The 25,893-nt window shown below is 43.8% G+C and overlaps 1 protein-coding gene across 5 annotated transcripts; it reads right to left on the reverse strand.

Annotated features, from left to right (window-relative positions):
• Position 1: 1 nt before the first annotated feature.
• rfx2 (regulatory factor X, 2 (influences HLA class II expression)) lies at positions 2–25,150 on the reverse strand. Of its 5 annotated transcripts, none has more exons than XM_035176906.2 (18): positions 24,971–25,150; positions 14,020–14,128; positions 13,334–13,423; positions 12,193–12,275; positions 11,760–12,030; positions 10,608–10,682; positions 9,290–9,471; positions 8,968–9,087; positions 8,718–8,839; positions 8,244–8,362; positions 4,417–4,529; positions 4,181–4,332; positions 3,451–3,548; positions 3,109–3,258; positions 2,775–2,983; positions 2,500–2,653; positions 2,367–2,409; positions 2–2,027 (listed from the first exon to the last, which is right to left on the reverse strand). In XM_035176906.2, exons 2-18 carry the CDS (start codon positions 14,125–14,127, stop codon positions 1,906–1,908), a joined length of 2,211 nt encoding a protein of 736 aa, XP_035032797.1. In that variant the 5' UTR covers position 14,128; positions 24,971–25,150; the 3' UTR covers positions 2–1,905. The 5 variants fall into 5 exon arrangements, with proteins under 5 accessions (XP_035032797.1, XP_035032795.1, XP_035032800.1 ...); XM_035176904.2 differs by lacking the exon at positions 24,971–25,150 and adding an exon at positions 14,279–14,900; XM_035176909.2 differs by lacking the exon at positions 13,334–13,423.
• Between the last annotated feature and the right edge of the window lie 743 nt (positions 25,151–25,893).

The raw sequence follows: 25,893 nt of genomic DNA on the forward strand, positions 1-25,893 counted from the left end.
GTTTTGGTTTACACCAATTTATTACACATCGTGACCAAGTACAAAATACAGCTGAACTATGCAGTTTATTACAGACCATCCTCCGTCCTTGGGCTAGCTAAAGTGTAGTCAAGAACAGGTTTAAAAATACACAAAAATAAGGGTTCAGTATACTTGTGAGAGGAACCAAATCTAGTTCAATAAAAAATAATCCTCCGCCCAAAATCTAAAACAGCCTTACAAAACATTACAATGTACACATAGAAATAACTTTTTTTTTTTTTGTTGTTTAAATCCCCAAAGCACTTGAAGGCAAATGACTGTGACGAGAGGCACGAGTTACAATAAAGTCAAGCTCAAGGTTTCTCATCGCTACGACAAAATCATCTGAGGGGGGATGGGGGTGGTCAACCAAACACAAAGCTTCTGTGGATCAAAGCAGAAGATTTCATATAAATAGAGATTTCTCTTGTGACAGTTTAACAGGTTTACTCGGGTGCACGTCACCACAAGTAAAAACCGAATCTCACACATTGAACAATCGAGATTGGAAACCGATTTTTCACACACGCACACACACATCAGTCTAATCAATTACACGTCTGGTACAGTTTGAGGAGAGAGATTAGGCGAAGACCGAAGGCCACAGAGCACACACACTTTCTACATGATATAAAGATATATATATATATTTATATATAATTTATCATTATGGACAAATTCCCCCAATCACGCACTGAATTTTTTTCTTCTATCTAATCCAAACGGAGTATAAGACTTTATCTGAGTAACAGCATGAGGTTTAAGTATCGGGGTGGGGGTGGGGCGTGTGCCGGTTCAGATGCCAACCACGTCCTTTTCCTTGGATCAGGGTTTTGGTTTTACAGGCCCAGAGCTTCATCTTCCCTTTGAAATGTACGACCAGTTATCAGGAAAATCCGACCTGATTCCAGTTTAACATCCCATCTCCGTTAAGATTACTGATCTGGATTTGTTCCCAACTCTGTGGCGATGGAGTAAAACCACCACAGGTCTGCACACATCAGTCACTGGATCGTGACTTCAGGTTCCGGGAGGACTTATTTACATGGGAGACACAAACAGTGGCTACATCTTTTTCTTTTTTAATACTTGCCTCGTGTCATCTGAGCCGAACGGAGCACAGCATAGAAATCTATTGAGGTAAACAAACTATCAATGTACACAGCCCAGGTAATAGACTGTTCCCTGCCTGACAGACGGAGCTGGTGGGATGGACTGAAGGAAAAGGTCCTGTGGGTCATTAGGTTGCATGTTCAGGATTTTATTCTCTCGTTTTCTTCCGTGTTTGCCGCGAGCTGCAGCGGAGGCAACAAGGAGCACACGCCCAACACCCGACCAATGTTAAAGGTGCTTCGAATGTCTGAGGTTTGGAGACGATACATTCATACTGCGGTAGAGGCACAGCTGAGGGACAGATGGACAGCATCTGCAGTGGTGGTTTCAAAGTTGGCGATCTAAGGCACTCAAATGACACTATGGCACAGCTAGTTTGAAATTTGAGAGAGAGAAAAAAAGAGTCACATAAACACCACACACCAGCACTCGAAGATACACGTCCAATAGAAAGGTACTGCACAAAGTCATTCACAGTTGCAACAACAACAAAAAAAAAAAGGAAACAGAATCCGACCTGTGTTAACGCCCCTGTGAGGAAAGAAAAGACGAGAGCTTCCTGGGACAAAGATCACCAACTTTACAAACTAGTGAGGGGGGGGGACTGACATTGCTACTCTCTATGTACACTGCACACACCGACTGCAGAGGGACGCGTTGTGCTCGGCTAAAAAAAGCCACTTGTGTCCCTAAAGGCCTCAAAAGGCCCCTTCAGGGTCACCTTTTAGAGCCGGTGATGCTGGTCCTCGTGGCTTCCTGTCCGGACTGGACTCACATCTCCTGCAGAGGGTGGCTCATGTCAATCCTCTCTCTCTTTACAGCCGGCTCAGTGGGTCCTCTGGAGGTGTCGGCATCGCTGCCCAGGTCGCTCATCTCGTCAGAGAAGGAGGCGTCTAGAGGCAAAGGGAGGGAGGGATGTGTTACAGGAGAAATCGTTGGCCACTGTAAAACCAGATAACGTGGGACAGGAACTAAAGAACAAATGTGCAAAATACAAAACTTTTCTCCACAATATTTAAGTCTGTAAAATGAGTAATTTCTGGTTGTGTGTGAAAGAGCAACTCTGATCAATCTTTAAAACATATTCTGAGGGATAGACACTTTGCTGGTTATCTCATCTGAGCTGTGTTTTACTAACGCTGTGACGATGCTAACCTTGTTTTTATAATGTGGGAAGAGTTATGGATTGTAAACACTAACATAAAAACAAGCACTGTGAAACAGTAGCTTACCTTTCTCCAGGAGTGAAGGCATCATGGAGCTCAGGTCACTGAACTGTAATCAAAGAGATTATGAGTCAACAAAACCATTTTCAAGGTCTTTTTCATTTCAGTGTTTTGAGCAGTTTCAAACTTCCTCTCTTACCTCGCCCATAACAGCGATGGGAGTTTCTCCGGTGGCCTGAGCCACTCGATGCTCCACCAGGTAAAACATGTACTCGTCATACAGGAGACGGATCAGGTGGAAGGAGCCAAAACTGGCTGCACTCCGCAGAGTAAGGTCTCTGATCACCATGGAGCTACGGGACGGACAGAGAGAGAGAGTCACAGATAAGACGTAGAGTCTCCTGTCGTATAGCGCTTACCTAAAAATCGGAGCAGTGAAGGAAACTGAAGAATGTGATCCAGTATTTGCGTTACCTGTAGAAAGACCACTTGAGCAGGAACTGCCGAGCAGCTTTGGGGAAGCTCGGGCTGCCCTGGTGTGGCTTCAGGACCTGAGAGACCACGTTGTCGAGCCAGGTCGCCCACTGATCCAGGGAGCTCTGCTGCTGCAGGGTGACTTTAAAGTCCTGCTCCAGACGCTGGACCACGCTCTCGTCACACTGACACACCCACGACGCCTGCTCCTGTGGGACGCAACAGAACACGACCGCACACGTTCAGCGAAAGAGAACCGCACAAAGTGAGAGTGTCGACAAACACGTGACAGACATGAAGATTTGACCTGAGATGAAGGGACAGACAAGTTTACCTGGACGTTAGCGAAGTCCACCCTGTTGAGGTCGGACAGCATCTGGTTGATCTGGGAGGTGTTCTGCAGGACGGCCCGAGCTGCCTGGGCCAAGTGGTTCAAACTGGTGTAACGTCTCAGAGTCTGAGCGAAGGCACTGACCACGGCCACCTGAGGAGCAGAGCGCACACTCGTGTTTACATATCGATCGAGTCGAACACTTCAATTCAAATATCCAAGGCTCCCCTGTTTCTCAGGCTCAGACTGAAGATAAGCGATAGATTTAAAAGTCTGAAAACATTTGATAACTTTTCAGTTGAACACAATCGAACAGACAGAGAGAGGATCAGTTGTTCCCGTTACCTTGGTGCGGATGATCTCCTGAGGGAAGCTGGTCATGGCGTTGGTCAGCCAGCCCTCCAGACTCTTGGCGAAGTTACGAATGGCCTGAGTGAGAGTGCCTGAAGAAGCAAAACGCTCTGGATCACAAACTGAATTTACTGCATCGCCACTAAGCTTGAAGCAAAAGTCAAATTCAAAAGCTTCCAGTTCTGTCACAGAATAAACATTGAAATCTCTTGAACCTTAAGGTAGACGGAATGAGGAAGATACAGGGACAATCACATTCTGCTGTTTCTGTGTTACTTCATTAGTTTGTATTCCTTTGAGTGAGATCATTCCAGCTCAATCCAGCTCATTCCAGCTCATTTCAGGAGCGTTGGGACCAAAGACAACACACATGATGTTGATGGTTTTAAAAAAGAGCTGAGAAGTCAAAAAATCAATTGATTGATCTGCAGGAAATAATTTAGATAATTGACAAAAAATAGCCTTAAATAAACAAGTTGTTTTCTCAGTCTTCTGTGAAATGAAGGTTTTTGGATTTGGGACTATTTGTAGGATAAAACTTAAAAAACTTGGCTGTGGGACTATGGGAAACTGTGCTGAACATTTTTCTCCATTTTCTGATATTTTAGAGAACAAACAATCAAATAAAAAGCTGGCTGATACTAACAATGATTGGCTGAAAATGCAGAGTCCCACACTTTCTGTATTTCATGGTCTCTTAACAAAATAAAAAAGTAGCACTGACTGGGAACAGGACGCAGGACGTCAGGGATGAGGATCTCCACGAGAGCCTGGTAGAGGATGTGATCACAGCTTCTCATCCATAGTCTGATCGGTTCATATTTACACAGAGACACCAGCTTGTCCCTGGGGATCACACCTTCTGGGTCCTCGTCACTACAGACAACAACGAGACAAGCTGTAAATAAAACAATCCTCGAAACTAAACTGAATTACTTATATATACTTTTCTGATCTGACCTGTTGGCGATGCTTGTGTTTCCGTCACTAGATGGCGGTGTTGAATACCAAAAGGTCTGCCAGAGTTTCTCTATGTAGTGGAACTGGAGGTTCATCACCACGTCCAGAGTAGCCTGCAGGAGGGAGGGAGGAAGGGGGGGAAGTGAGGAGGAGGAGGCGGGGACAAAACATACAGAGCTGAACCATGGCAACCAGACACACAACAAAGTTTCTGCAGGCAGCCTCTCGCTCACTCTGGGCCCTCCTGGTTAGACAATGAGCCAGCTTAAACACAGCTCCCCACACATTAATCATCAGGAGGTTCCTGAACACCACGTTTAGGCTTCGGCTGCAATTTGATCTGCACAAGTTGGTTTCACTCTTCTTTTTTCATAAAGAAACTTGATTGTCTTTATAAAGCAGATTAGTCTTGTAGGTTTACTCATGCATGTGCCTCATTTTAGCGGCGAGGTGCTGACCAGATCTAACCCACGTGACTTCCTCTTTCCTCTTCATATGTATGAGGCCCTTTGAAAAGCAGAGTACACTGCGAGAGCACAAAGGAAGCGGAGGCGAGCCAGTGTTTTTCAACAATTACACAGTTAGGGCTTTAATTGTTGGAGAAAGAGCCGCCACCTGTTTCTAAAAAGTATGAGCAGATAAATCCTAAAACTCGACGCGCAGATATGAAAGGAAAACACAAGAAAGCAGCGCTGCAGAAGTTTGGGAGTTCTTGGCCAGAGGAAACGTCAGCCTGACTCCTCATGACGCAGAGGTCAAACTCATTGTGTTTGCCACCTCAGTTTATCTCCACACCGAGAGTTAGTATTAGAATGAGAACATGATTTACACTGTGCCCGGAGATTCTCCCCTTTCTCTATCTGGCAGGACGTGCACTTGCCGCTGGATCCTGTTACAACAGCAGTGTAGGCTTCAATCACATGATATGTTTTTTGCTTCCTCTCCAGCTGTCGCCATGGCAACCTTGTTTACGGTTGCCCCCAGCAACAGGTCAAACACAGAACTCCAAAACAAAAAGGAGAATTCCCCATACCCTCTAAACAAGAGTGTTTTACCCCCACAGTTTTTCATCGTGCAGGAAAAACAGCGTGCCTTTAAAAAAAAAGGAAGAAAGAAAGAAAGAAAGTGTGGGGGAGAAATAACACGTGTTCAACTGCACCATCATCTGCAGACAAGCGCCTGCAGCAGAGATTCCCAAGTCTTAACCGACAAATACAGTGTGATTTATCACTTTCATACTTTGATAAAACACTTAATTATTTGAGCTTAAACAATAACTTAACTGTGCAGCAGATTCAATATTCCACTGTTGTTATGACCTTAATAAATACTGACCCAACAGTGGATACAAATCTATTTACAGCCTCAATCAAAAGAAACTCTTATAACTACATGAAAGTAAAGAAAGAAAGAAATCATTTCTTCGCCTGCAGCTTTGAGCGCCCTCGATGAAAGTGCTGGCTAACGCGTTAACAGGTCACCGCTGGCTCCCAGAAACAGGCAAAAAAAGTGAGATGCATAATCATTAAACACGCGGAGGCAACGGGAGCTGTGAGAGTGACAGAAATACGCCGGCAGACAAAGACAGGAGCCCATGTGCCTGTCCGCAGACAAGGCAACACAAAGGCCCAAGGGGAGGCCACCACAAAGACACCAAGATGTCCACCCAGCGCGCTGAAAGGTTAATTGGCATGTCTTGAAAGCAGCACAGAGATGAAAAGACGGCTGGAACAAAGGGAGCGTGGTGAGGCTGGACAAGAGGAGGGCAGGGATAATATGATAAAGCCGGAGCTTCACCGCCACCACCACCTCATAGCCCCCCCCACCTGCCTGTAAAACCCCCCAAAATGTAATGTCGGGGGGGGTTCTTCTGCCTCCTCAAATTCATTATCCTACCAAGAGATTATGAAATCTATGAAATGTCGTTATGTAATAATTCTCTTTAGATCTTTCTTCACACGTTCATATCTTCTTTGGATGGTTGTTGACTGCAGTTTGTTTTCCTTGTGACTCCTGTTGCAGCTTGTGTATCTGCCCTAAGGCGCTATTCTATATTTTTCCTATTGTAAAGGAATCCCACACAGCCAGGGAGGTGTTGATTTATTGCTCAATACTTTTTTTACTTTTCTGAAACCTGTCAGTCTTTAAAAAGTGGTTCACACATCTGGGGTTTGATTTTCTAAAACAGCTAGTTACCTCCAGCGAGGGGGTTATTTTGTGTCTGTTTGTTAGTTAGCAGGGTTACTCACCATCTACTGGACGGATTAACACGACACCTGGTGAAAGGTTCAGGGGGGAGATCTAGGAATTTTCCTTTTTTCCCCCAGAAAAATTACTTTTTTACTCTGAGCAGCATATTAATGGACATTTGTTGCTTCAGTGAGGATTTATATGGCAGCAGGACGGTGTATGTGGGATTGACTCATAATAAAAGACACTGCCAATGATCACGGTGATGGAGAAACACGTCTGCCAGAGTAATGGTGTGGTTCACTGACGGGCTTTATTATGGTTTTTGGACAACGGTGGGAGATTTATGACACAGAGGAATAAACTTTAATAGGCTTTGGATACACCAAAAATACTTATTCATCATATAAATACGCTGTTGGCTTAGTTATTCTCATGGGATTTGTTGACAATAATCAAACTAGAAAAAGATGAATCTCTGTCTTTCTTTCTCTCCTTTTAAATTGTTCCACCACCGACTGACGGACTTCAAACTTGGCGGGTGTGTTGCTGATGAACAGTTGTCGAGACAATGGTCACAGACACACAGAGATTCCTTCATTCACTTATTAACCGTAAACGGCACTCGCTGTTGCCATGGTAACAATGTTTAAGACACAACCCTCCGATGATGTCACTGAAGGTCAGGCTCCAGCTTGACGGGCGCTGCGCTGGTGATATAAAACTTCTGACTATTTTGACTCATTTAACTCACAGCTAGCGACTCAGTATGGGAAAGATATCCATCAGCAGGTCAAGCGTTCAATATGAGATAATTAAGAGTTTATCTCGAAGCACAATTCATTATCAGAGCCGTTAGAAATTAATTAGTGCAGAAATAGCATTGTTCATTGTTCCCATGTCCTTATTTTCACCCAGTTAAAACAATCATATAACATACAGTCAAAATTTAAGTTATATTTTTGTAGCTTTAGTTGATTTTGCACACTTACACTTACTGAACTTAAATACTCCTCCAGTAAATAGTCACATATCATTGTGACTTCAACTGGAACAATCGTCACAGAGCCGAAGCAGACAGTGACGTGAGGAGAATATAATGCCAAAATAGAAATATTCTATATTTGCTGGTTATATGTTTATATATCAGGGGCCATTAACCATAAATAGGTAAATTATGCCACACAATTGCCATATTGTATATTTCAGTGTTCTTGTCTTCTTCAGTTTACCTCCAACCAGGAGATTAGGTTTTTATTGCCGTCAGTCTCCCTGTCAGCAGAAACTACTGAAATAATTTTCATGAAATTGTGTGGAAGGGTGGGTCATGACCCAAGGAAGAACCCATCAAATCTTTGGAGCAGATGCCGAAATAGAGCATAATTGGGATGCACTTTCTAGTTCTCCCTGTCATGCAGGTAAAGTCTATCAGTCAGCAGCAGGGTTCCTGCATCAGATATATGCAGCCATGTTTTCATTATCTCCACCATTGACTGTGAGTGGCTGAACAGGACCAACAGGCACGAGGGCAGGAAGACGTGCTGAGGTCTGTTTGCACATTTGAATGTGAGGAACTACAAAACTACTAAATCTCAATAGTGGTTTAAACAAAAGAGTAACACTGTGATCTAACTCACCTCACAGTGGTCTCTGTAGAGCGTCTGCAGCTTCTTGATATCATTCAAGTTGATGCGCTCAGGCAGAGGCTGAGTGCCCAAGTCAGGGGTGGGAAACTGAGGCAAGGTGTGGGATGTATCTGCATAAACCCAAAAGATTTAGACAGGTGTCACTCACTCATACAGACGTGTGTGTTTACACACAACACACACAAATATACACAAAAACACAGGCTAATCTACTTAGAAACCATAGAAAAGTTGTATAAAAAGATCTTAGTGTATGTAAACATGAGTAACATGTGTTTGCTCTAAATGAAGCTAAGATGCGATGGTAGTTGTGCAAAATATTGATTCTACTTTGCGACGACACTGAAGAAAAATATCTAATGCCATAGTATGAAAATCCGAACATAGAGGTGGTGGATTTTAAAAGCAGTTGTGTCATCCTGGAAACGTAGTCGAGGCAGCTGCCAACCAGCTCTTGTCCCTTACCTATGTACTGCTGGTGATGTTGGCTCTGAGCAGCCACCGACTGCTCTGGAGTGCTGCTACAATTCTGAGAGCTCCCACACAGGCTGTCAGACATACCATCCACCTTCTGCAGGGGTTTAAACCTGAGGAGAGAGGAGAGAGCAGGACATGCACATAAGTTAGCTGATTGTTAAAGGAGAGAGAAGGCACGAATATGGAAAGTAGGACTGAGAAAGGTAGAAATGTTAGATTGCAGGGAGAGAGCTCTGACCTCTGTTTCTGGTGGACAGGCTGCTGCCTCATGGCCATGTACTGGGTGTCCTCCTGCAGCCGGTTGAGCGGTGAGTCTGGCTTCACCCTGATGCCATAGTAATGATACTTAGAGTTGCCTCTGGCCGAGGAGAGAGTGAGAGAAAAAACAGAAACAGTGAGGAGGAGAAGTCTTGTCATCAGTGTAATCACTATCATTATCCTCTTCCATCAGCAGGTCTCCGATGCCTATAAGCATCATCATACTCATCACATCTATAATGGTAACTTGATTACTATTATCAGCCTCTTCAATATTGGCAACAGCCTCTTCCTGTTTGTACCTGGTGCCGAGGCGGCGGGTCCTCAGGCCCATGAAGACCGAGCGGATGAGTTTGCCGAAGGAGGCCGCGTTGACCGGATCCAGTTTCTGTTCCTGACAGTGCCGCAGGTAGTGGTTGTACAGGGAGCACCGGGGCAGACTGACTCCCTCTGCTGTCTCATAGTTGTCCAGGAGCCACTGCAGCTAAAAATACACAGAGGAAGCAACAGTCGCACAATCAGTGAGCCAAACAGACAAACTCTGTGAAAGTCCCCTGGGTGTTATTGGAAGGGAGCAGTGCATCTTCATCAATTCAAAAGGCAGATCGCACACAAACACACAAATAACAAAACGTATTTTAGAAAGTGAAACACCAGATAAACCATTACACTCCTGCTAAGCTCAGGCTTGACTGAAGCAGTGAGTGAACGTAAGGAATGGCTGATTGAGTGAACACTCAAACATCTGGAGATCTATTTGCTCTATCAAACAAACCTCCAAGACAGTCAGTTACTGAGGAGAACACAGTCATGGCTCTGTCTGTCACAACCTAATCAAAACAATTTACATGAAGAGCTCATATAGCCAATTTACAAATCAGTTTCAAAGCAAATACTGTTCAAATGATGTTGACATTGGGAGGTGATGGCTGAGGTTAGGAGCTGGAAGTTAAGGAAAGCATCTAAACCACAAATTTGCCCCATGTGAGTGAAGGCAGAAGGATAGAAAAACTATTAGAATCAAATTTGAATGTCATTAGACTTGAGTGACGGCCTCTCAAGAGAAAAGTTAGGCCCCATTCACACAGACACAAGTTCTTCCCACTCATCTCCATTCATTTGAAAAGCAGAAGTGCGCTGATGTGTCATCGTCTTCCGGGGTGCAGCATTGACTAATTGTAAGCAAGCATGCATGCAAGCTCATTCCCCCTTCTGGATTTCCTGGATCTTTTTTCACTGTCTCGCGGCTACATGAACCGATACCCCCACCAATGCAGCCCCCTGTGTTTAAAACGTAGGCCAAACGTCTGTCAGAATGTGGGCTTACACTGTAAAAAGATATGCAGGCATGCATGTATTGGTGTATTTAAGTGTGAAAATACACAAATCAATCAGCTATCCACAGATACAAGGGGCATTCTTTAGGAAAACAAATGCAAGTTCAGCTCATTTGTGTCAGTGTGATGTTGCAGAGAAAGTAAAGCTAGCAGTGGGTTACTGTGTTCAACTGAGCAGAACGGGAGAAGAACACACGGCCTTCAGGTTCAGCCTCCGATGTCTTTTTCTCTTTTTATCATTTTCTCTCATATCCTTCTCAAAGAAAGTTCCTTGTTGACTTACATGGCTGTTGAGCAGGCTGCTTTTGTGACTCGCAATTCCTTCAGACTTTTGGAGGTTTTCAATCGCCATTTCAAGCTAAAGAAAGAAGAAGCATGCAAAAAAATAGTGGATAAAGAAGGGAGAGGAGGCAAAAGAGTGAGAGGGACAGAAAAAGAGAAGGGGACAGAAATAAGCAGGGTATATGGAGGAAAAAAAACATAACAAAAGGAAATAAGACTGTTAGCGAGCAGCCAGATCTCTGCATTTCCATTAAAAATCAGTCAGTGTTGCAGCCAAATCCATTATTGGCTGACAAAAGCATGCAAATCAAGGGTCTTATGGGGTTAAGCTGCTCAGTGAAGGGTTGCAGTCAGACACTCTAATGTATGCAAATAGGAACCACAAACAGGGGCACAGGTCACGTCAAGCTCAGAGACAATAGGTCAACAATGCCCCTACAAGTGAAACAGTGTCACAATGAGAAATACACTGGCATATTATTCTGTCTTTGGACATCAAAAAATGATGGAGTCCTACTGGTGCCAAGCAAAGTGAATGACAAAACCAGGGACGTTCTGTTGAGCTGCAGAAGGAAAATCAAGTTAAAAAGAAAAGATATGTGCTATTGCAGCCAAACTGGAGACATAGAAGAAAAAGGGAAAAGAAGCAGGCGGCATTCCAAGCCTTAAGAAGGCTCCAGAGGGCTCTTGGCCAAATGGTAATGAGCCCCAGGGGTTGCTTTGTTTTGCAGGGCGCTCAAGTGCCTGTGAAAACCTCTGAAACAAGGCAGTGCTGAATTATTTAAGCCAGCGTCCTGATTCTACAAGCTCTCTGCCCTGTACTGCTCTGCTCTCTGTGTGCTACTGCAGAGCCAGGAGGCCCCGACTCAGGTTGCCGTAAACCCCGCGTCTCTCTCCCTGCCTTTCAGGCTTGGTCTGGGAGCCTGCCCAGTCTGGACAAAGCCTCGGCAATGGTGACAGTTAGCACCAGCATGCATCTGATGACATCATACAGTATGGTAGTGAGGATCTCCACTAGTTGAGGGAACAAAACTATAATTTCAATCATTCTGTGTTGGTTGGGTGTAAACCTCTGACTTGCAGGGTTTTTGGTCATTGATGTTTTTCTAATGTAAAATATGCTTTTGAGTTCCACTGTGTGAGTGTTACTCACCATAGCTGAGGAGGAGCGTGACGAGTGTGAAATGTGGTTGCGGCTTCCCTCCATGCTTCCTCCATGGATCAGGTAGGTGCTGCCACTGGAGATGATGTGGCTGCTGCCCACATCCATGGCGATGCCCACCATGCCATGAGAGGGCACCCCACTGCTGGCGGAGGAGACCACCGTGGTGACGTGAGCTCCGCCGGCCTGCGAATCAAAATAGGTTCCCCCGCTGCTCTGCCCGTAGAGCTGGGCGTCGGGGTTGTAGGAGTAGGCCGTTCGGCTAGGGAGAGGATTGTTGTGATTAACATGCAGCGATGACTAAATATTATGCAAAGTGCTGTGTAACACTTTAATATGAATTGAAATTCAAAAATTTGTTTACTGGCTCATGTTGCACTTTGTTTCATGCATCATTGCTTTGCCGTGTTGAAACATCACTTACATGGTTCCATTGGTGTAAACAGTGTCTCCACTTTCTCCTACATATTGAACCTGGGACGGGTAAACATGTTGCACCTGCTGCACCTACAGAGAAACAACAAGAGTATTAAAGAAGCGGAGCTCACAGGTAACAGACCTGAGAATAAAGACATATCTCACTTTATTTGACTGTTGAGACATAAAAATGTCAGTGAGGATAAACTGAGCTAAATATCTGAACACTGCAAATTTAAATATATTGTGTAGGTGTGTATATGAAGTGTCAACACTATGGTATTTAGACCTACCCGGGCATTTGGTGTAGCTTTTCTGTACCATATTAGTACATAATAAACACCTTATATTGACAGCAGATCAAGTTGTACTGAATTGATTGAGACATATATGAGGTTTGATAAAAAACAAGCTTGATCTGACAAACATCACAACTGGAAATGGAAGATATAGTGAGGGGGGAAAAGGAAAAGGCAGGTAATGCACTGTCCATCTGCTATTTGCTGATCATTAGGTATTATACAGAAAATAAAGACTGACACCTAAGACCAGCTAATAGTAGACAGTAGTTTTCACCATTAGATGTTAGACATGACACAGATTTTGTCCTGGGATTTGGTTCAAGCCCCCAGGAACATTGCAGGGCTTCACAGCAAGGTCCCATTATGCCCCGAGACTCAGAGAAGACTTTCTGACATACACATCATCATAAAAAGACATGATATGTATTATTATGTTATTCATGTATGCAAGCAGTGGGCCAGGCTCAGCCAGAGAAAAGACAAACAGTGAGGGGGCAGAGCAAGCAGGAGAAGCATTTCACCTCTGGATGAGCAGATGTGCAGCCATGTTTGGGATCTTTATCACACGTTTAAGACAAACATGGTTTGGTTACTGTTTAGTTTGTTTACTATATAACCAACGAGACACAAAGAGATGATCAAATGTTTGGAAGTGACACAAATATAACCTGGTGGCTATACATAGGGTAGAATTTAGTTTTATTTCATATCACTAAAATTAATTTGATCATCTTTTACTTTATTGGTCACGAAAGTCAAAATAATGTTTGTTTTTTATTGTTAAAAAAATCAAGGGATGCACAGATACGTTCACAGCACTGTATATGTATGTACAGTACTGTGTACCTGCTGAGGGACCTGTTGAACCCTGGGTACTGAAAGCTGCTGTACTTGTCCTCCCTTCTGAGCTGAGCCTGTGGCTTGAACCAGCACCCTCTGTGTGGATACAAGACAGCTCAATTACATAGGTATGTATGTACAATCACACACACGTCACTGTAAACATGAAGTCAACACAACATCCACAAACATGTCAACAAACGCTCCCCCTAAAGACTTATTTTGGTAAGTGCTGAGAGATGAATGATTATTACGGCATAAATAAATGGAAGCTAATATGTCTAACTACAACACTCAGTGTCAGACTGTGTTTTATATGGTTTATTAACAATTTTGAACTTTTTCTGTAGCCTCAAATAGACCATGATGCAACTGATGGCAAAGTGGAGGCAGCTTTATTTTTGATAAGTGACTTATTGAAACCACCATTTTAAAATGTTTTATTCATTGCAGGAGGTGAATTAAACATTAAGCCATAAGTGTATCCAGGAGAGATTCTGTTGTCAAGATATTATCGCAATTATTTGATCATTTCAGGCACCACAGGCAAAGCACTAACACAGCAAGCAGGTCCTGGTTTGGTTTCCAAAATAACTATTCTTTTAAACGTAACATTTGGGGGAAAAAATAGAATGGAACAGTTTTGTCATCACAGACTTTCCCCATTCGTCCTGTCAGAGGTAGTGTCCTACCTGCTGTGAGGCCGGGACAGGCTGTACCACAGGAGCCTGGGCTGATGACGACGTGCGCAGCGCTGCCACGCTGGTCGTGGTGTCTGACCCTCCCTCGGAGCTCTGCATGCTGGGTAGCAAGGGAGAAAGACAAGAAATTTATACCAGACTGAAGAAATACTCTTACAGGTAACAATTAAAACTAAAAGGAAAGAATAAGAGACTTTAAAGCCTATACACATGGACAGCCATAAAAAAAGTAAATGTGCTTCCACCTTACCCCTTCTTTCTTGGAGCCACTAGAGCATTCATTAGGCCCCAGGGGGTCTCTGGCTTTGCCAAGTCAAGCTGAGTCACTAAAGCTCGGAGCCCCAGAGGCTGCCCACCTTTGGCCTTAATCAATGGCTAAATAAGCAGCACAACAGTATTACACAGTCTCTCTGTGCTGCTGACAGAACGGACCCAGGTTACAAAGTTACAGTACAGGAGTTCAAGTTACCAACAGGACTCAAGTGCTTCCTGGGGACCTAACCCACTGCTGCCACTGGTCTTTCCACTGGGTGACTGTGCACAGCATAGCAAAGGGGAGCTAAAAATGGAGTAATACAAAGGCTCTCTTTAAAATAAAAAAAAAGGACAGAGGGGGAATGAGCGGGAGTAAGGCAGGGACACGAGAAGAATAGAGCAAGGGGGAGTAAGCAGATAAAAAACAACTTGTCCACTCTCTCAAAAAAGAAAAAAAAACGAAGGGAGAGAAGATGAAAATGGCAGTGGGGCTCCAGCCTCTGCCAGGGTCCTGTTGATATCCAGCGTTTGTTTCTAACGAGGGCCATTCTCCGAGGGCTCCAATAATCCAGCTGATATGAGGAAATTCCTCAATGCTTTGTAAACGTTTGTCGGTTGCCATGGTGAGGAATCCATGACGACCACCCCCAACTCAACCCCCGTCTCTGTCCCCCCTTCATTTCGCTCCTCCCCCACCCTCTTTATAAAGCTCTTGCGCAGGAACTTTCGAGTGCGACCGCAAAGAGGAGAGGGGGAGGAGGATTAGAATAAGGGAGAGGGAGATACAGCACGGTTGGGGGGTGGGCTGAATTGATGAGCAGTCTTTGGTTTCAGGCAGAAACGCACGGAGCAGCAGTCTGAAAAGTCAGTCTGCAGACAGGAGAGGTGTTCACTGGGAACATTCACTGCATGACACAACCTGCTCGAGACACACTTCATTATGCTAGTCATAACACACGACATGCACTACGGTGTTATTATATTTTAGTGGAGGAGACCTGCGAACAGGCTGCAGTAATCTGCAGACTAACTGCAACAGGTGCAGCTACACATGTCTAGTCTGACCCAAACTTCCTGATGGTGCTGCACGATTAAACCGATTAGACATGTGATTTTTCTCATTCTTCCACATTGGCATGATCAAGGAGATCCACTTCCTCAAACCACTGCTCCCAAAGGCTCTTCTATACCAAGCAATAAATTGAACTCGGACAGAGGGAACATTAATGCGAAAAGAATCTAATATGTGACCCACAGAAGAGCAGAAAAAAAACTGCTTTAAAAAGGAACAAAAACAAGGACAAAATGAGTCAGAATCAAGGGAACTTTGCTGGTGATGGCAGAGAAGGGGAAATAAATTCAACCAAACCACCGTTCCAACCAAAACGTCATGCTCACACCAAGCTAGGAGTCACATCCGCTTTTGTGAAACATTTTCACAGTATGATCATATAGGATAACACCACTGAATTATACACCTAAAATGCTGCCACTCAATACAACATAATGAAAGTATCACAGACTCAAACACAAAATCCACAAATCCACAAAATCCCTAGCATCCAAAACTAAAATGTTCCCACAGGCAATAGGAAACTGTGAGGGCGCAATTTATTTAGTTTAGTTTTTCCGGATGCATCGCACGACTACTTGTTGACTCTCGGGAGGACTCTGGCAACTTTCACTCCTCATCTCTGAATCAAACGTTAATTATAGAATCAGTCTTCCCATTGCAGCTCTCTATGGTGAGATGATCTAAACACAAAATACAGAGAAATACAAACCCGGCCGTGAAAAGAACCAAAGAGAACACTTGTGATCTGAAAGAAATGAATCAGACCTCAAGCAGACTGACCTTGCTGAAAGAGACACTACCTGAATCTTTTCATATCCAACATGCAATTTAAAAGATGAGTTTAACTGTCAACTGTGTGAAGTTTATGATATCAGCAGTAGTTTTGGGGCAAATCCAGAGTTCGGAGGAACTACTGGAAGCCTAAATAAGAATCAGAGAGCACCTTTGACAGGAAAATAACAACGGATCTGGGTGTGCCTACACTGGCATTTTCCATGCACAGTGATTTTGCCACAGGCAGAAACTACTCAGCCTGCATCACTGTGAGGTGTGGAGAAGGCCTATGATGAAATTCCTGATATTTGTCAATCTTCAAACACACACACACACACAATGCTGTAATGAGCGACTCCCTGAGCAGCCCATCTGCTGTGTATTTGTTCAGGGCACAATTAGCACTAACATGTGAAAGCTCTCATATTGCATTACTATTTTTCTTCACATGTCTTTCTTGTATGTTATTTTAGTGCCAAAAGTCTATTATCAGAAAGATGTTAACAAGGACCGTGCCATCTAAAAGCTGCTGCAATCATCAAGCATATTTGTAAAGCAAGGAATTTGTTCAAGGGGTGTCAGATGAGTTATAAATATACCCGCAAGATTTCCATCATTTATCTTTAGACTTGTCATTTTCACCAGAGGAAGTGACACTGGCCTGAGGTCTTCTCTGTGGCCATTAAACAGTGGGTGGCATGGCACGATGCAGAGGGATCAAGAAGCAGAGCCCTGACCTTCACGTTTTCATCCATTAAAGTTCAATTATGGCACTGGCTTTAGCACTGGGTGAAGTGTGTCAAATCATTGCACTGGAAGCAGAGAACGAGGGCGACTGCAGGCAGAGAGGAGTCTTTCTGCTTACATGGTCAAGGAAGGTTAAAAGACGCAGAAATTCCGAACCAGCGGCTCTGAAAAACACAAAAGGTAAGACCACAGCAGGAGATACGGCACTCTGCTGCAAAAAAAGCTGCTCCAGATGGGCTGCTGTTTAGCGCCAAACCTTTCTGCCTTAAACCCAGAGACAACTTCATACGTGAAAGTCCCTTTCCATGTCAGGTCTGAGCCTGGTTTCAGTCAGACAGATCCCAGATGAGCTCTTAACAACATTACAAAAACAGTCCCTCCTTTCAAGAGTTACCTGAGTTTTAAAAGCTACACAGAAACAATAAAAGACACTTTTAAAAGAAACCCCAAAGCCTTACAAAGTGTCATTAATGCTACAGTCTTTAATGTTAATAGTGCGGACAAGATTTGAACATCTGTCACTGACAGCTCTAACTTAAACACGGCTCAATCAGAGAAAAACACATACAGATGTTCAATTAAAAGCAGGAGCCCACAGTCTTGGCTCGTGTTTGCACTGGCCCACATTGTTTGCAGAGCAACAACGGTTGCTAGTGGCAACACCGTCCACTCCCGTTTCCAGGAGCCTGTTGCTAGGCAACCAACAGAATACTTCCCAAACCAAACAATGCCATCCCCCACCTGATCCCTCTATCTCACGCTAAGTAGAAACTTACAACAATAAATACTATGTAAGCTATTAATTTCAGACACCAGGAGACACGGAGGCAGAGTTATTCCTGTGCTGCAGTTATAGAAAAATGTACAGACTTGACACTGGTTATAACCTAAAGGGACAGGATGAAGTGCTCTGTTTTTGTAACTACTTGGTGGTCAACAGAGGGAGGAATGTTTAAGTCATCAGGGAGACAACAATCTATTCTTCAGGGCTGCTTTATACTCATGCCACCCAAAAACAACACTTTCCAACCCAAGCAGAGTCTTTCCAAAGTTTCCTGGGCAGATGAGATGGTGAAAGAGGGACTTTTTTTTAATACTATGCAGTTTTCCTGTGACACCTTTTATGTATCCACCAACTAAAGCAACAGGTCCATGATGAGGCTTTAACATGTGTTTCCTAATTTGAGAATTAATTAAGTCCATTATAGTTTGACACAAAAATAATTAATTGCCGTTTGGGGTTTTGAAAAAAACAACTTGCTTTTCTTTGATTTCATTTAAAGAACCTATAAGATCACACAGGCACACGCGCTCACACAAAGAGTGGATTAAGATATGATAAGAGATTTCCACAACAGAGGCTGTTCTTCCAGCCTGTCTCATTAATTCATGGCTAATCCAATCAAAGCAGCTCTTGGGGTCTGCAGATGGCAGAGTAAGAGAGAGGAGGGGGGGAGAGAGGGGGCAGAAATTGGAGGCACCGACCACCGTCTCTGATCCAAGCACCCCCATCCCCCCCACAGCTCACCTCCCCACCTCTGGTCATCAGCACAACCTGTCCACTCCGTCACCATGTGCACTGCAGGCCTGACAGCCTCAGAGAGAAAGATCAAACCGTTGCCATGGAGATTGTGTGTTCGCCCATGCTCTGCACTCGCAACTTCCTCCCCCCCCCCAATGTCCTACCTCTTCGAACCCTTTCCAGATTTCCACTAGCCCTCCTCCCAACCCTCATCCATCCTTAACATTTAACATCTAAAGAGATGAAGGATGAGGGTCTGAAACTGCACATGTTGCGAAGTTAAAGTGGAAAACACAGAGAGGACAAACGGAGGTGGTCAGAACTGGGAAGGTAATCAGTCTGTACTCATACATGTGGGCGTCTCTCTGCCGTGAGTATTTATCTAATGTGTTTCAAGGCTGCCGAACTGATGACATAAAGGAGAACCTTCACTTGAGTCACCTGCCTGCTTAAGGACACGGTGGAGATGCAGTCCTTACACAGCCTCTGTATTATTTCCCAACATAATATTAATGTGTGTAACAATAAGATTGTGCAATAATTCTTTACAATCATGTCTGCACATGTGGAGCATATAAAATAGATCTGAAGCACATAATATGGGCCCCTATTAAAACTATTACATCACCAAACTTACGAGCAAAACCAAAAACTATCCACAGAGCACATACCCCTGCCGGGCTGCATGATGCTTTGTTATTCTATTAATAATAATAATAATAATAATAATAAAGTTTATACTTCAGTAATTACAAAGTCTTTTTTAATAAATTACTCAGTAAAATGAATATTTAAAATAGCTGGACAAACAAACATTTGCCAAAACAAAATATTATCCTTAAGACTATAAGAAGAGTCGTGATATAAAAGTGTTTTTAAGAGTGACTCAAACATTCAATGAAACCTGTCAACAGGTTATGTATCAGACAAACTAAAACTTAAATTATGACCTGCTTGCTTGAGGTAATGTTGCTGCCTCCTCACAGCATGAACGCATTAAATCAAAATGAACCAATAAGACTGACAACTTGGAGCAGCTATGTACAGTATCCTCATGCTTCAGTCAAGCCCAGACTTGATTCCTTTTCTGTGGAATTACACTCACTCCAGACGCAAAATAAATTTCACACTAATGTTATATTTATCTGCCTTTGCTTTCTCTCTTCAACAGGTGTGTTTCCAACCTGTGGAGTTTTATTTCCCAGGAGCCACATTCTGCGAGGACGACCTCAGAGGCTGGCAGAGCACGAGCTGCCTTGATCTTGACCGATGAATCTGAGATAAGCGCCGCGTTGCCCCGGAGGAGTCTGCCTTCTCGGTGGGCGTTCATTCCACACAGATATGACACTGAAAGTCATCATCACACTGTACAGTATGTTTTCTCAGGAACCACTTGACACAAACAACGAGTCATCGGTTAATGCTTTAAATCTCACGACAGATCCAGGTGTCCAATGAACACTTGCCTGATCTCTGATTTAAGTACTTAATGTCTCTTACACACACAACCTGTGCAAGACAAAAGACATTTAACATACGTTCAATCTGCCATTGACAATAAATATAAAGTATACAGTGTTTTTGAGACCCTGCAGGCCTATAACAGACTGGAGGGATTATATATCTCCTCTGACCTCAGAACACCCCAGGAAACTGCAGGAGGGGCAGGAGAAGGTTGCTGGGGAGACATCAGGGCTTCCTTGCTTTAACCCACAATCATGGATAAATGGAACTTGCTGACTACAGCTTCCACATATCAGTGTCATTACAAACAGTTGTTTTAACACTAAGAAATGTACATGCATAGGTAATACACAATTAACAAAGCACATTACAGTCAATATTTATGCTCAGGCATCGTTTTAGTCGACAGCCTGCAAACTACATCTAGTGCATTGAGAAGCTGAGCAGTGTCTGATCCAATTTGCAGGCAAACTTCATCCATGGCACACCAGTTTAACATGTGGGTTGGGTGCTGGACCAGTGATTCCTGTGTAAAAACATTACCAAGACAGGGTCTGGATTTTAAATCATCTTTTCTGTAGCCAGAAGTCAGATCCAGGGATGTGCTTTTAGTATTAAAAACGATGTCTTACATAATCTAAGATTATACACAGTCATTGCAGAGCATTAACCATCTAATTACCTGAGAATCTAAGGCCCTGTTCATACATGGTATTAACATTTGTCTCTAGAGCTGATCAGTTCAAACCTGGCATTAGAATGCGTCTCCATGTGTGTCATGATTGATCACCTGTGATCGGATCTCACTTCCCTGTTCTATGCAAATGATTTGTGTTTGCAAAATAACAAATTATGTTATTATAGCAAGTCAGATGAGTTAGTTGTCAATGTGTGTGGGTGGCAATCGGTGTATATATTGAGGCAGTGGCCATAAATAAATCAATGTATGGAAAACATGTGTCAAAAATATTTCCCCTTCATTATGAAACTGTAGCAGGTCAGAGGATGTCAGCTGAGTAGGTGGCCATCCTGGGCCACATTGAAGGACCACCGCGGAATGTGGCCACATGCGTCCCAGACCACCTCAGATTACACTCCGAGTGTTCGGACCTCAAATGGGTCCTCCATATGTTTTGGGTGCGTTCACACCTGCACATGCAAGTGCTGATAGGATCGCGCAAGATGGACGTCAATACCAGGTCTGAGGAGGAGGCGGTTTGCTGCCAGATCTACTACCCAGGCTACAGTTTACAACATTGATCAGTCACTAATGGCTGACTGGACAATGCTGATATGAAAATAATTATTCATTACAAAGCTACTTTTAAATTACTTTGTCTTGGTTCTGGTAATTACTTTGCAGCAGGTTTACACTGACAGATCTCTTCTTTTAAGTCAAACAAACACCTCATAGCTATCTATTCAAAAGAAGGGAAAACTAAGGGAGAGGATGGGGGGGGCTGCTACTATCCCTGCCTTAAATAGTGAGGGAGGGGGGGGTCTGACATTGTAATGCAAATGTCACTGCCTTGTCTGCTGTTTGTGGCAGGAAATTTAATTAGCAGTTGTGTAGCTATGATACAAACAGGTGGAATGCTAAGAATGCTCCTGATGACACACGCACAGACAGCAGAGACAGACAGAAAAACATTTCATTTCACGAGTTTCAACTTGTTGCCATCGTGCAAGGGCCAATCAGTGGCCACATTTTTTTGGTGTGTGACAAGATTTGTTTCTTTGTATCCTAGCAGCATAAGCCTACAATGATTTCCAAAATGTTTGGAGCTGGAAGACTTGATGTGAGAGTCACGAGGACACTTAAACTGTTTTCCTTTCAGCAGATTCTTACAAAACTATTACAGCAGGCCACTTAAGAAGAAAAGCTATTACCAAATAAATTAAATATGAAGATTGCGAAACTTGACACATTTCACATGTACAAAAGGCACTATTAAATTCCACTTAACAAGCCCCACAAGGCGTTCTCTCAGTTCTGCTTTGCTCTGTGATTTCCTGACACGCTTTTGACTGGAGTTGGGGGATAACCCATTAAAATTGTGTTAATATCAGACAGTGACATTAGCACAAAAATCCAAGCACAGCAGGAGGCATATGCAACTCTAAGAATATGATCAACTGTAAACAGCAGAGACAAAAGGTGATGGCAGTGACTGGGTCCATGTCTATATCTGTTGCCGGCTATTGGATTGAGCACTTCTCCCCGGGGCAGCAGTCGGCCTCATCAAGATAAGCTAAATACAGCATGAGTGAGCAAACACACATACGTGAGCCCATTCGCCGAGCACACTCGTGTATGCGCACACGCACACACACACACACACACACACACACACACACACACACACACACACACACACACACACACACACACACACACACACACACACACACACACACACAGGACATGTGACCAAAAGCTGTGTCAGATCACCCACTGCCCAAGAGACCACTGCAGCTGTCCTATTGGTAGCTGAACTGTACCACACACACAGGTCTATTTAACACTCAAAATGGCACACGCATAAGAGTGGACGGTATATACAAGCATGCAGACACTTCCAGAGATCGCATAAAATAAAGCTAGAGGAGGTTATGCTTCAGAAAGGAGCATATTCATCTGTTAATCACAGGCCAGTCTTTGCTGAAAAGGACCAAAGTATGACCACAACCGGAGGCTGCAGGCCATGCCAATAAAAAAAAATCAGCATGGTCACTGAAATTGTGGATACAGACACATAAAAAGTCACCTGAAGTGCTAAATAATAATCTGACCTCAATTTTTTAGACGGACGTTACACCTAATAATTTTCTCTACCATGCAAGCCAGTAAGAAATGTATTAATAACCCTCCAACCACCAGTTGCTTTGCACTGTAAGTCTCCTTCTCTGTGCACCTTTTCCTTTCTGACCTGCCTCCTCAAGCCAAAGCTATGCACTCTTACCACAAAGAGGGAGATGAAAATAACCTGATTAAAAACACTGACTTTTAAAAAGAATAACATTTTGCCCCCCTGGCTCACTCCATCCCTTTTTCTTTCCATGACTTGGGCGTATTTGTATATCAAGTTGCCATGTAAACATAACAGTGTCATGCTCAAATTGGGGGGTGGGGTTGCTGGGGGTTACACACAAGATTTTTCGGCCCAGTCATCTCTTTATTTTTTCTTTGTAGCTGCGGAGAGATGTCCGACCAATCGCAGTCAAGTTTCTCGGTCTCTGACACTTCAAAGCAAGTCAGGTTTTCTCTCAATGCACAAGGCCACAGAGGAGTAAAAACCACGGGGGAAGTAAACATTCATGAACATTGACCTTTAACATATAACACCGCCTACATATTAATTAATAATATCACACTCAGACCTACTTTTTGACCCTTTTTCCCTTAAAGAGGAAATAGATATTGGGCTGCATCAATAACACAACTCCTTAAATGAGTCATTTAAGCTCTATTCCTTATGAAGATGAATACTTTCAAATGTAAATACACATTTGAAAGTTTACAGCTCAATTCATTAGTAGCGAGACGAGAGGGGCATTAATTAGACGATTTTTCATGCTGCAGAGATTCTTCCTGATGCTTCAACAGTGAACATCTCAAATGACCGAGCACCTGACAGCTGTCTCCGAAAAGATACTTCATTAGAATTAATGCATCTCGTGGGGGTGTGGAGGAGAGAGAGAAGGGGGAAAAGTATGCAAAGAGATGGAGAGCAGCCAAAGCCACACTGTAAAACCAATGTAAGCGGGAACCTAAAATCATGGCAGGGTGGAGTGGGGGGTTTACTTTCCCTTGGTTTCTCCCTATAGATGTGGCGCAGATTGATAAGAGCATTAAACTCTGCAGAGGTGAAACAGATAAAAAGCCCAAGGAGACCTGCTGCTTGCAAACAATTCGCTTTCAACAGGTAGAGCTTCAGGTCAACTTGGGAGGAGCTAAATGACTTGTGATGAAACCAGACTAATGAATTCCCTGAGCTTTGTGTGACGTGCAGCACTGTGTGTGTGTTATCTGATTCCTGCTTTTACAGCTCGTATGAAAACAGCACTTTAAAAACACTTCATCTCTCATCCAAGACTGTAAAAGCAAAGTATTAAAAGAACCAGCACAGCACCACCTAGCTGCAGCAGACCAAGTTATTAAAGTTATTGTTTAATATTAAAGAACTTCTTCACTTTGCAAAGTGCCTCGTGTGTTAAAAATCAGACGGCCCACGTTGTAAAATGGGATTAACAGAGGTGGAGCTCGTTTTGACAGATCAACACACTTCTGGGGGAGAGGCGTCGGGTTTGATAACGTTGGTGTCGTAACGCAAGTTCACAGGTTCGATTTCGGGCTGTGCAACATTTTTCCAATCCTTTCACTCCTTTCACGAACAAGGTGTAAAAGTGTAAACCGCCACAACCGAGCTGAAAGTGAAGTTGTCCTCCCCGAGTATCACTCCTGCCTGCAGCGGACGTTTGTTGCCGTTTTTGAGCCCCACAACCACCGCTGCTAACACCAGCTAGCCTCCATTTACCACCTGCTCCAATGTGCGGTTCCCCGAGACAGAGACGACCGGGGAAGAAGGCGAAGTTTGTCCGGTCACACACCGACAACACCGAGCTGCCGCCAACGACGACAACAACAACACCAACAAACTCTGCGAACCGAACTCACGCTCGGTCTCTAACGGGAGTTCTCGGTTAGCATTAGCCGTAGCTCGCTCGCTAGCCTTGGAGCGTCCACCTCAGCTGCTGGGACCGAGCCGGAGGTGCGTCCCCGGTCTCGACGCCTCGCAACACGGGCAGCAAGTGCAGGAAAGGGACGCATCGGTCGCTGTTTCGCACGGAGGAGCAAAGTGAAGCAGAAAGCAAAGCGGCACAAGTGAAACAGATCAGAGCCGCGGCAGGTGAACGTGAATTAACGAAGAGCGGAGCGTTGTCAACTTGGGGCGGACGCTACAAACAAGGGGGGAAAGTTGTGTTGTGGAGAAGAACCACGGCTGTTAGCGACACGGGCTCCCGGGGCTCGCGCTCCCTCTCCCCCCGCCCCGCGCGGACTGAGACCAACTCCGGCTGCGGACGGTGCAAAGAAAAATATTCACCTTCGTGTTGAGGAAAAACTTCCGCTCGGCTCTTTCTCCTCCACTCGCTCGCTGACTTCCAGATGCTGCGGCCGCTGTTGCTGAGTGTTGCGCCCGTTGGCAAGTAACTGTCTCCACGGCTACAGTCACTATGGCGCGGCGGGGTCTCGAGGCAACTGTTGCTACCCTCCAATGGCGACGTCAGGGCCCTCACTACGCGGGGGAGGGGCCGGAGGAGCCGCCGGCCCCGCCCACTTCCGCCCAGCTGTGGGTTGGAGCGGAACCACCAGGAGGCGCTCTTAGCCAGGAAGTGGTGGCAAAAGCTTTCATTCGCTTATAGTATTTTTTTTATAAATATATATTTAATTTTGTGTTTCATATTTATATATTTATAGTTGCACAAACACACCGCAGCAAATCCATTGTATGTGTAAACCTGCTTGGCAAGAAAAACCCGATTTTGATTCTCATTATTTTGTTATGATTTGGTGCTTAAAATTAAACTGAATTAAATACCTTTTATTTTGTTCATTTATGTTTTGCCATGGATTTTTTTGAAGCACTTTGTAACCTTGTTTAGATGAGTGCTATACAAATAAAGTTATTATACTATAATAGTAGCAGTAGTAGTAACAGTAGTAGTAGTGGGAACTGTTGGGTTTCTCTATGAATATTAAGATCTTGACCTTATAATGTTATGATTTTAATTTTAAAATTGAACTGAATTCAATAACTTTTATTTTTATAAATCTTTTTTTGCCATGGATTTTGTGAAGCACTCTGTAACCTTGTTTAGATGAGTGCTATACAAATACACGTATTATATAATTATAGTAGTAATAGTAGTAGTATGTCACTATATAAATAAATATTAAATATACTAAAACTGAATATGTACCATCATGACCCCACTAACCTGTCAGGAGGCCCGAGGGACAAAACTG

This window comes from Hippoglossus stenolepis, chromosome 14 (genome assembly GCF_022539355.2).
Source record: "Hippoglossus stenolepis isolate QCI-W04-F060 chromosome 14, HSTE1.2, whole genome shotgun sequence".
NCBI classification, from domain to species: domain Eukaryota; kingdom Metazoa; phylum Chordata; class Actinopteri; order Pleuronectiformes; family Pleuronectidae; genus Hippoglossus; species Hippoglossus stenolepis.

Bases quoted from the DNA above. Each gene is read 5' to 3' on its own strand.
- rfx2 (XM_035176904.2), bottom strand. From the start codon at position 14,310: ATGAATGCTCTAGTGGCTCCAAGAAAGAAGGG. The intron at 10,683-11,759 runs GTGAGTAACACT...TTCTTTCTTTAG, and splicing joins CACGCTCCTCCTCAGCTATG to CTTGAAATGGCGATTGAAAA. The intron at 9,088-9,289 runs GTACAAACAGGA...CTCCTCGGCCAG, and splicing joins ACCCGCCGCCTCGGCACCAG to AGGCAACTCTAAGTATCATT.